At 42.2% G+C, this 12,257-nt stretch overlaps 1 protein-coding gene across 1 annotated transcript; it reads left to right on the top strand.

The window, feature by feature from the left end:
• Positions 1-2,722: 2,722 nt before the first annotated feature.
• NEUROD1 (neuronal differentiation 1) lies at positions 2,723-6,867 on the top strand. The gene is made up of 2 exons (XM_001101116.5): positions 2,723-2,902; positions 4,485-6,867. Exon 2 carries the CDS (start codon positions 4,496-4,498, stop codon positions 5,564-5,566), a length of 1,071 nt encoding a protein of 356 aa, XP_001101116.2. The 5' UTR covers positions 2,723-2,902; positions 4,485-4,495; the 3' UTR covers positions 5,567-6,867.
• Positions 6,868-12,257: the final 5,390 nt, after the last annotated feature.

Here is a 12,257-nt window from a genome sequence, read left to right as displayed (position 1 = left end):
CTTCAACCCCAAACAAAACGCACCTCAATCCAGGCCGTGGTCCGGGCTCCTCGCTTTAGGGTCTTACTACCCTGCATCTCCCGGGAGCCTCGCGGGCACTGGCTGAGAGTCGCGATGCCGGCGCTCTGGGTCGAAATTATCCGCGCGGAGGAGGGTCACATCGGAGCCCTGCAGGTTGGAAAGCCCAGTGACAGCCACCGTGAGACCCAACCTCAGCCCGGTCTCTGAAACATCTTGGAGTGGCCTTTCCTTTGTAAAAATCCCCAGTCCTGAGCGAACAACGCGCAGTGGGATTAGAAATGAATTTATCAAGGGGAGAGGAGGAAACAGACTAGTAATTCCCGCACTTTAAGCATTTGAGTCTACTTCTGGCAAAATACTCGGGCGTCCCTCTTGCCCAAGAACATCTGACTCCACCATAATTCTCCTGTATTGCACAGGATGTCGCGAACTGGAGAAGTTTCTGCTTTCTGGGGGTGAGGACAAGAATTTAGCAGAGGGACCACTAGGCTACCACTGACCTCGAGGTTAGATGGAGTCCTTTCTCCTACTCCATCCCCAGATCTCCTCCGGAGCTCCCCAAAGTTGGAAAAATGAGAGCCTAGGCACGAGTTCCATATGCCTGCAGCACGGTGTGCTGCCAGTCGGGGCAGCTGCCGGGCGAGGGGCAGCACTTAACCTGGCCCTGCCGCAAATGTCCTCAGACCTCAGGCTGTGTACTACCTTCTAAGGGCTAGTACTCTGACGCCCTCGAGTTTTAGCCCAACACTGAAGATACATAGAGTACAGGGGTAAATCCTAGGACCAGGCCCCTGGATGACTTATTTTATCCTCCCCTATGTGCTTTGTCAGCCGAGTGAATGTAGAAAAGCAAGCAAAACTCCGGAACCCCACAACGATTCACACCACGCTTCGGTGGCACAACTCCTTTCTTCCCCTTTTAGATTTGTACTGTGCAGGGAAGGCTGCACCTGCCACCTTCAGACACCGGCGATCTGGCTAGGACCCTCTTCCTCTATCCCCACTCTCTCCTCCTGTCCCCACCCTCTTCCAGATGCACCCCAGTCCAGCCGCTCAATCCTGACACTGTTTGCAAACTCGAGGGATATTTAGTGTAATTGCCTTTAAATAAGCAATTCACGTAAGAGGTATTTATTGCAGAGGGCTTCAGGTCTGGGAGGGGGTTAGGAGTTAGTTAATGAAGGATTAGGGGCAAAGCTGGGAAAGAACGAGTAGATAGGCCAGTTTCTTTCTTTTTTAAAAAATCTATTCTGGAAAACGCTTATTCGAAAAGAGTAAAGAATTGCTATTTAGGCAACAGTGTGGCTCCTTCGGAACTGATCGGGAATTTCTGTGGTCTTTGCTTGACCTACAAGGTGGGAGTTTCAAATCAGAGGCTTTGAAGTCTGGAGGAGTTCGCAGCCATTAATCCTTCCCGGGGTTGTGCTAAAGGCATTTCTAGAAAGAAATCAATCGGAAAGACCCGTTCAACACAGGCCCATTGCATCTTCTCTTTGAAAAGGCTTGTCTGAATCAAGTATCTTATACAGACCCGAGATTGAGGGGAGCAAGAGCGCAGGTCCGGCTGTGGCGAGGTGTCCACCACCGTACTCATGGTCAATGCCTGGACTAGAGAGCCGAGGCCATGCAGGGCGGGCTGGCCAGGTAACTGGAAGCGTCCCTGGACTGGCTGAGAGGAGGTGCCTTTTGCAGCAACTCAGTGGCCATGGCTAAAAGGCAGAATCCAACCGTCAAAGAAGCCCCCAGCTCCCACATAAGAAAGCGCAAAGGCCAATGGAGCCAAGGCCTCCTCGAGAGAACTAGCTCGCTTTGAGGACAAGATCCTGGGGATGGAGGTAGGGACTGACGTAGTGAGAGGGTCTGGAGGGACAGTGGTAGCTGAGAGTCAGGACACGAAGGATTGAACGTATGGTAGGGATAGAATGGCAAGTACAAATTTTCTGTACTTAAGGAACTGGGAGAGGACGATCCGGTTAGAGAGGATGGGGAACTAATCTCAACGCTGCGTTTACAGAAGAAGCCGCTTTTATATGGCGTATATGTTTGCTTAGAGGGGCCGAAGGAGATTAGGAGAAGCCATCCGTTGGCGCCAATGATCAAAGCGTCTGCCAAGGAGAAGAAGCCAAGGGATGGGCCTTTCAGACAGGGCAGGGAGTCATGCTGCTCTGGATGCCAGTGCCAGGACAAGAAATCGAAAGGAGCGAGGACTCTTCACTGCGTGCCTCAGTCTCCCCCTTCTGCCTCTTTCACCTCTGCCCTACTTCCGGCGTGAAAGCAGGCCACTCTCTCTGATGTAGACCAACTCAACATTAGCTTTTCCCTTCCTTCCCTCAAATCCCCTCCCCCCTCTATCCCCTGTCCCTTCTGCCGCCTGAAAGGGTTAATCTCTCCTGCGGGTAAAAACAGGTCCGCGGAGTCTCTAACTGGCGACAGATGGGCCACTTTCTTCTGGCCACAAAGGGGCCGGAATGGAGCGCTCCGCGGCATACAAATGGGCAGGTCACGTGGTTCCAGGCTCTTGGCTGGACCGGGAAGACCATATGGCGCATGCCGGGGAGGAAGGAGAAGGGGCGGGAGTAGGGGTGGAGGGTGAGGGGAGCGGTTGTCAGAGGAGGGCGGGAGACAAGCAAGGCGTGGGGAGAAGTGGGGAGGAGGGGAGAACCGGGAGCGCACAGCCTGGACGCGTGCGCAGGCGGCAGGCGCAGAGACCTGCTAGCTCCTCAGCTAGCAGCCCCGCCCGCGCTTAGCATCACTAACTGGGCTATATAACCTGAGCGCCCGCGCGGCCAGGACACGAGGAATTCGCCCACGCAGGAGGCACGGCGTCCGGAGGCCCCAGGGTTATGAGACTTTCACTGCTCAGGACCTACTAACAACAAAGGTAATTACAATTCTTTCATTTTTTTGCCCTAGAATAGAAGCAATAACTGAAGACTGATGCACCTACATATTCTGTATGTGTGCGTTTGCGAGCGTGTGTATGTGTGTTGAGACCAGCATCCCTCTCCATAATTGCCCATAAGTACTCACACATAATGAGTCGTGTCACTCAAGTACCCCCTGCAGGCTTTCTAATTTAAATTTTAAGAATTTGGGTTTCTTTTGTGGATAGCATAGGAGCTTGGATTTTTTAAAAGAATACACAGTAATTATGATTATCTGCTAGTGCTGATTTTAAAGTCCCAAAAGCAATAATGACTTCATTTTCTCACTTCTTACAATAAGAAAAAAAAAAGCTGTGTTATCAATATATATTTTGTGTGCATGTATTTTACGCATATTAGGAGTGTCAAGCTGTGTTTTCAGTGAATGAAAGCGACATGGATACCTTGAGTATTCACACCATGGAAAATAAATCAGGTTCAGAGATAGTTTAGTTGAGAGGGGGGAAAGTGAAGAAAGGGAGAGGGACTCACTCCTGCTACCTGTTACCGCTCCAGAGGCGGCCAAGTCCCCAGCAGCCACTACTGGAGCCAGAAATGCAGTTGTTTTACTAACAGCTTTTTATTTTCCTTATTAGAAGCAGCAACTTCGCGGTTGCCAATCGCTGACCATTATAATTACTCAATTTTTTAAAGGGAGGTTTGAGGCGAACTTTGAAAAGCCTCAATAAAGAGCGGGCGGCCCTTTCAATGGGCTGTTTATTAGAGAGGAGCCTTCCGCACCTGATCCCCGGCGCGTGGGAGAGCGCTCTGCGCCGCGCCCCCAGCCCTCGCCCTGCAGCTAGCGCTTTTGTACAAGGTGGAAATTCAGCGTCGGGCCAGAGATGGAAGGCAAGAAAAGAAAGGCGAGGGAGGGGTGGAAGACCCTGTCCACTTTTGTTGCCAAATGTTACATTGATGGTGGAACAATTTGGCGGAAACTATTTTTCCTCCTTTCTGCATTTGCTCTTCAGTATCCCGTCTGTGTAATCTTCTTAAAAATCGCTGCCAGTATTAGTAAATTGCGCAATGGCTCTTCAACTTAAATCGCTAAGTACCTAGAAGCCAGGACAAAAATGGAAGCAGAATGTGTGATTTTTCAGCTCATTTGTGTGTGTGTGTGTGTGTGTGTGTGTATGTGTGTGTGTAGTTGTGAGTGACTTTGAACACATTTGGATAAACATGAAGTCACTGAAATGTACAGTCATTTCCACACACATTATCTTGTCGGGCAACCACCATAAACACATTTAAGTTAATCACTAGGATACAAACACATATGCGTGAGTGGTGTACACATATACATATTCACTGCCTTCCCCCAGTCCTGTCCTCACTCCTACGTACCAGCGGGGCACACGCACGCGCCATTATAAAACACTGCATTTAACTTTTTCTCGGAGGCATTCATTTTGTAATGGGCAGGTACTTTTCTCAAGCATTTGTACAGATTGAGGGAGTGGAAGCTGAAGGCGTATCTGGCTTTTGAATATAGCGTTTTTCTCCTTTTCTTTCTGTTTGCCTCTACCCTGTTGAATGTAGGAAATCTAAACATGACCAAATCGTACAGCGAGAGTGGGCTGATGGGCGAACCTCAGCCCCAAGGTCCTCCAAGCTGGACAGACGAGTGTCTCAGTTCTCAGGACGAGGAGCACGAGGCAGACAAGAAGGAGGACGACCTCGAAGCCATGAACGCAGAGGAGGACTCACTGAGGAATGGGGGAGAGGAGGAGGACGAAGACGAGGACCTGGAAGAGGAGGAAGAAGAGGAAGAGGAGGATGACGATCAAAAGCCCAAGAGACGCGGCCCCAAAAAGAAGAAGATGACCAAGGCTCGCCTGGAGCGTTTTAAATTGAGACGCATGAAGGCTAACGCCCGGGAGCGCAACCGCATGCACGGACTGAACGCGGCCCTAGACAACCTGCGCAAGGTGGTGCCCTGCTATTCTAAGACGCAGAAGCTGTCCAAAATCGAGACTCTGCGCTTGGCCAAGAACTACATCTGGGCTCTGTCGGAGATCCTGCGCTCAGGCAAAAGCCCAGACCTGGTCTCCTTCGTTCAGACCCTTTGCAAGGGCTTATCCCAACCCACCACCAACCTGGTTGCAGGCTGCCTGCAACTCAATCCTCGGACTTTTCTGCCTGAACAGAACCAGGACATGCCCCCGCACCTGCCGACGGCCAGCGCTTCCTTCCCTGTACACCCCTACTCCTACCAGTCGCCTGGGCTGCCCAGTCCGCCTTACGGCACCATGGACAGCTCCCATGTCTTCCACGTCAAGCCGCCGCCGCACGCCTACAGCGCAGCGCTGGAGCCCTTCTTTGAAAGCCCTCTGACTGATTGCACCAGCCCTTCCTTTGATGGACCCCTCAGCCCGCCGCTCAGCATCAATGGCAACTTCTCTTTCAAACACGAACCGTCCGCCGAGTTTGAGAAAAATTATGCCTTTACCATGCACTATCCTGCAGCGACCCTGGCAGGGGCCCAAAGCCACGGATCAATCTTCTCGGGCACCGCTGCCCCTCGCTGCGAGATCTCCATAGACAATATTATGTCCTTCGATAGCCATTCACATCATGAGCGAGTCATGAGTGCCCAGCTCAATGCCATCTTTCATGATTAGAGGCACGCCAGTTTCACCATTTCCGGGAAACGAACCCACTGTGCTTACAGTGACTGTCGTGTTTACAAAAGGCAGCCCTTTGGGTACTACTGCTGCAAAGTGCAAATACTCCAAGCTTCAAGTGATATATGTATTTATTGTCATTACTGCCTTTGGAAGAAACAGGGGATCAAAGTTCCTGTTCACCTTATGTATTATTTTCTATAGCTCTTCTATTTTAAAAAAAAATACAGTAAAGTTAAAGAAATGCACCACGAATTTGGTGTAGCTGTATTCAGATCGTATTAATTATCTGATCGGGATAACAAAATCACAAGCAATAATTAGGAACTATGCAATTTTTAAACTAGTAATGGGCCAATTAAAATATATATAAATATATATTTTTCAACCAGCATTTTACTACTTGTTACCTTTCCCATGCTGAATTATTTTGTTGTGATTTTGTACAGAATTTTTAATGACTTTTTATAATGTGAATTTCCTATTTTAAAACCATGCAGCTTCATCAATTTTTATACATATCAGAAAAGTAGAATTATATCTAATTTATACAAAATAATTTAACTAATTTAAACCAGCAGAAAAGTGCTTAGAAAGTTATTGTGTTGCCTTAGCACTTCTTTCCTAATTGTAAAAAAAAAAAAAAAAAAAATTGCACAATTTGAGCAATTCATTTCACTTTAAAGTCTTTCCCTCTCCCTAAAATATAAACCAGAAACATAATTTTCAAGAGAATAAAAAATTAAGAGATGCATTCCCTATCAAAACATATCAATTCAACACATTAGTTGCACAAGCTTGTATATACATATTATAAATAAATGCCAACATACCCTTCTTTAAATCAAAAGCTGCTTGACTATCACATACAATTTGCACTGTTACTTTTTAGTCTTTTACTCCTCTGCATTCCATGATTTTACAGAGAATCTGAAGCTATTGATGTTTCCAGAAAATATAAATGCATGATTTTATACATAGTCACAAAAATGGTGGTTTGTCATATATTCATGTAATAAATCTGAGCCTAAATCTAATCAGGTTGTTAATGTTGGGATTTATATCTATTGTAGTCAATTAGTACAGTAGCTTAAATAAATTCAAACCATTTAATTCATAATTAGAACAATAGCTATTGCATGTAAAATGCAGTCCAGAATAAGTGCTGTTTGAGATGTGATGCTGGTACCACTGGAATCGAGCTGTACTGTAATTTTGTTTGTAATCCTGTATATTATGGTGTAATGCACAATTTAGAAAACATTCATCCAGTTGCAATAAAATAGTATTGAAAGTGAGAGCAATTGTTGCATTTCTTCTTAAAGGGATTTTGTTTTCATTTCTGGGGAAAATAGTCGCTTTTTTGCTGAGTTAAAAAATACTAAACACTTCATGTAGAATAAAAGAAAAGAAGAAAGGTTTACCTTGGCATATGTTCTTGTCTGTTTATCTTGCACAGGGAATCACCAGCTCTTTGTAGATAATGAAAAGACCTAATTGATATTTCATTATTTGGAATATGGGACTGGACAGAGGTACAAACAGTGTGTTTTTTCTCTGTTTTAGGTAGCTTAGCCTTTAGGCTTTTTATTTCCATTTTTAAAAATGATTGTTACATGTTTTCTTCTATTTCTTTCTTTAAAAAGGTGGATTTTATTAATTATTAACAAACAAGACATAAACAAGTATCCCAGCATAGTTTGTCTATACATTTAAGACATATAAAACATTACTATTTTCTTGGTGTTCTGTTATCTGCACATTTTTCTGAACTAAACAGTTTTATCTCGCAAATAGTACTGTCCCAGAGAAATTTATATACTTTTGGAAAGTACCAAAGGGAAATGAGTTAAAGAAGCCAAGAGAAGTAACATTTTATAATTGTTCTATAAACATCTTGTGATGATTTCCATCATTTTTCCATGAAAAAGCATAATGGATTATTTGTACTGAAGAACACACTATTTGTACCGTATTTTAGGAAGGTGTAATTATTTCCTCCCCCCTCCCCCCACCCTTTGGGGCACTATTCTGTTGTTTCATGAACACAACTCACTGGAAAAACTTATGGAAGATTCTGTCTATTGTTATGTCCACTTCAAAAAAAAAAAAAAAGAGTTTGGCATTTCTTTTCCTCTGGATGTACTGACTGACAGTCATGATTCCTAGGGAATATCATTTTGGCACTTGTGCCCTGGCTCTACCGTGGTGCTCTGATTACTGTCATTAGTAACTCCATTGTTTCTACTCTGATTCGGGTGCCACATTGGATGACTACCCCCCTTCCCAAGCTTGTTCCTTTAATCTCCTTCTCATTGGTGATTTAGGGGTTCCAGAAAGCTGACCTCATTTAGCAAGCTGCTCCAGAAAAATGTGAGTAATGTAATGGACAGGAACAATTAGCCATACTAATAACATTGCCAATGAGGCTGCGTCAAGCTGTGACAGTAGCAGTAAGGAATACTTCGACGTTAAAAAAATGTTTGAGAGCAATTTAAAATATATTATTTTAACATGTTTTCTATCTGCCTTCATCACATGACAGAAATACTTTTAAGTTAGTCCCAACTTTATCTAAAATGCAGCAATCTCATTCCAACTGAATCAGAGTTGTTATTTTGGAATCAAGCTGTTGCTTCTATATCCTGGATTGTTCTCACTGTTCTTACTTTAAGAGACATAATACTGATATGATAGTTGAATACTACCAGTCTTCCAGCATAGGAGGTAATGAAGTGAACATTCAGATCTGATCTAATCTATTAAGTAGCTCAATTTCACCTGCAGTTAAAATTAGACATCTTCATGCAAACTAAAATCTGTTACTGTAGTGAAGAGAAGAAATAAAAGAATGACATTTTAGGAATTCCAGCTTTCAAAATAGCAAACAGGAAAATCTAGACTGTGATCTTTTGTAAGGTAGAAACGAACACTGAAAGTTAGGTTTTTGTTTTGTTTTGTTTTGTTTTTCCATTTTGCCAATAGAACTTCATTCTAAAACATAGGGATTCTTTCAGTCAGTCAAGGAGTAACTCACATGCCACCATCTTTTATTCAAAGGCAGGCACAGATGTTCCTTCTGCAGGGGAGGATTTAATTTATGAAAATGATATTGTTTATGCATGAATGAACTGCATGCACTCTGCATAACACATAGCACTTCCATCTGATCAGAGAAATGCCACAGAACCAGTGCCAATGTCAGAAACATATTCTACAAATTTACTCACTTAAATGTTTAATGAATATTTGGAAGGCACTTTCAAACCATAAGAAACATTTTAAATTATCTTCTTTTATGAATTCCTACCCATATTTAAAAAAGACTCTTACAGCTTTTGTAACTGGCTAATGATTATACCCAGTTTGTAAGAAAAGAACATATTTTACTAAATGAAAACCAACCAACCAAAAAAAAAAAAATGCTGGCAAGTTTGGCTTCACTGGAAAACATATTTCTCTTACTTTTGCTGTTTAATGCTTGTCATGAATAATATTTGGGATTCTATGTGTTTCTTCATCTTGAGCCACAACTATTCCTATCAAATAAGATGCTTAGGTATACTTGTTTAATGTGAAAATCCTATGAATAGTTATTTCTAGAAAAAGCTGGTATGTAAAATCAAGGGGAAATTTCATAGTCTAAGATGAAATTGAGCTAAATAGTGTAACTGGTGCATAATTACTATTGAATAGGAACACTTCACATAACATATTTTATTTTACATAACCAATTGCAGCTATATAGTATGATCTATATACTTTTAATACTTAATTATAAATAAATTAAAATGAAAGATTATAATGCCTTAAGAATGTTCTACTAATCTTAGGTTTATAATATGTTATAGTAAAATAACATCTGAAATACATTTTGTGTTCTAATTTATTAATCTTAAAATCCCTGTTTTTACATTTGAAAGTCCTTACATTCTTACAAAATTAATACATTTTCTGAAAGAAGCTAGCAATTACTAAAATGATATAAGGATCATTAGCTAACAGTTTGAACCAAGCTGTTTTAGTTCTATAATTATACAAGAAATTTAAAGTGAAAATATCTATTAAGCAATTAATAAAACTAGGTTTCAAAATATTGGCTGATTTTCTCCTAATGGAAAATGTAAAACAGCAAAACTGTTTCTTAAACTACACAAAAACCTCCTCACTTCTCTTTTTCTCTCCCTCTAACACCAGTTATTTATTGAAAATCACCTAAATAAAATCTTTAATTCCAGGGTCTGATGAAGAATAAAAGAGCCAAAGCAACATCTTGTAGAACACCAGGACTGAGAACTCTTGTTGTTACCATTGCAAAGAGGCATTCTGGCGTCAGATGCACAGTGATTTGTATGGTGGCATAATCATTGGCTGCTGGCCAGGCATTATGTTTCAGAGGACACTATTGTCAAGAACCATTCAACCAGAAATCTGCACTGTATGCACTCAAAAGTTGAGATCATCTGCCTTCCTATGACAGGAAGAATTCTGTGCTGGCAATTGACTCATGGACTCTCTTCACACACACTAAGGCTTGGTCCAATGGCTCTGATGGAATTAACTGTGCAGCCAAACTAGTGGCATTGACAAGACAAGGCCACAGTCTCTGGGGACTTCTGGTTAAATTGCTAATTTTAAAATGCGGAGTATTATGTTAATGCTGGATTAAATCGTCAGATACATTAAATGTGGATTTGGCCATCTAAGCATTATTATGTTATTTGCCTAGTTAATTTAGAGGTAGATGGACAGTGACAATAACTATCTCTACAGATCCACAATTCTAAGAGATGGATCCAATTGTGAAATGACATGGAGAGATAAAGAGTAAGTTCAATCTAGCATATATGAAATAACTTGGTAACTGACTTTTCTGTTAACAAGATGAAAAGCTAACCTGCTTTACACTTTCACATCTAAGGACAGACAACCAGAGAGGTGGCTTCACACACTAGGCCAGTGCTAACTAAGTGCTTTTCATTCACTTGCGTATTTCATCATCAAAGCAGCCTCCTGCCTTGTTTATAGATGGGGAAACTAGGAAGTTGAGATACCTAGATATTTGCATTTCTGTCTTCCTTTCTTCATTCAGGTTTTTCTTTCATTGCCACTTCCTCAAAGCAGCTTTTACTGATTCCCATTTAAAATAACAACTGACTTCAACTCCACCAAAATCACTATACTGTCCCTCCCTCTTTCCAGAGCATTTGCCTGTCAAATGTTATCTTATGTATTTACTTGTTTAGCTTATTTTTAAACTATTTATTTATTTTTAAACTATCTATCTCTAGGTCTTCTAAGCACCTGAGAAACAGAGACAAAGTTGTCTCTTCTGTGTGTTGCTGTTCCTCTGGTGCTTAGAAGACCTAGAGGATCCTAAAAAAATATTAACTTTCCAAGGGAATTGAAGAACACTAGGCCGGGCGCGGTGGCACATGCCTGTAATCCCAGCACTTTGGGAGGCCGAGGCGGGTGGATCACGAGGTCAGGAGATCGAGACAATCCTGGCTAACACAGTGAAATCCTGTCTCTACTAAAAATATAAAAAAATTAGCCGGGCGTGGTGGCGGGTGCCTGTAGTCTCAGCTACTCGGGAGGCTGAGGCAGGAGAATGGTGAACCCAGGAGGCGGAGGCTGCAGTGAACCGAGATCATGCCACTGCACTCCAGCCTGGGTGACAGAGCAAGACTCCGTCTTAAAAAAAAAAAAAAAAAAAAGAAGAAGAACACTAATGTAATGCTAAAGCCTATGCTATAAGTCAAGTCAGTTGAGAATGGAGAGGACCACAGATTATTTTCAGTCCAGCAAATGTTATAAACATTAATTCTACGACAAGAAAACAATTGAAACTAATTTCTATCATACTGCATGGCACCAAACTCCCCCCACTTCCTTTTTGAGGATCATAAGTTGTCAGTTATTGTTTCTTTTATTGATATCAATTGGTTAAATATAATCTAGAATCGGAATAAAAACAATTATAGGCTTTTTCCAGACCATGTATTTCAATGCATGTTCTTTTTTCCTTTCTGTTCATTATTCTTTCAGTAATTGTTTTTGTTCTATTTTTAGTGTTATGTAAAATTACTCTAGCTCATAATTTCTATTTTAAAGTGTTCAGTGCATAAACTTAGCACATCAATACTATCTTTTTAGTGTTCGCTCTCAATGATGTCAGTTAAGAGATCAGCATCACTTTTGGTGACGTCAATGAAGGGGTATTACAACCTTAAGAGAACTGTTAATCCCTTTCCACTGGTGTCACTAATTGTAGTGCTTGTTTACTCATAGCAAGTACGTGACTAAGTAATGTTAACATCAAAGCAGAAAGAGGATAATAAAGTGTTCTAAAAAGAAAATTTGGTGGCTGGGTGCAGTGGCTCACACCTGTAATGCCAGCACTTTTGAGAGGCCGATGCAGGTGGATTGTTTGAGCCTAGGAGTTTGAGACCAGTCTGGGCAACATGGTGAAACCTCATGTCTACAAAAAATACAAAAATTAGTGGTGCATGATGGCGTGCATCTATAGTCCCAGCTACTTGGGGGCTCAGGTGGGAGGATCACCTGAGCCTGGGGAGGTCAAGGCTGCAGTGAGATGTGATTGCACCACTGTACTACAACCTAGGTGACAAAGTGAGACCCTGTCTCAAAAAAAAAGAAGATGATGATTTGAGATAACGTCACTTGT

This window comes from Macaca mulatta, chromosome 12, assembly GCF_049350105.2.
Source record: "Macaca mulatta isolate MMU2019108-1 chromosome 12, T2T-MMU8v2.0, whole genome shotgun sequence".
In the NCBI taxonomy this organism is placed as follows: Eukaryota; Metazoa; Chordata; class Mammalia; order Primates; family Cercopithecidae; genus Macaca; species Macaca mulatta.
The sequence above is the reverse complement of the archived record's forward strand: the minus strand, read 5'-3'. Positions and strand labels throughout refer to the sequence as shown.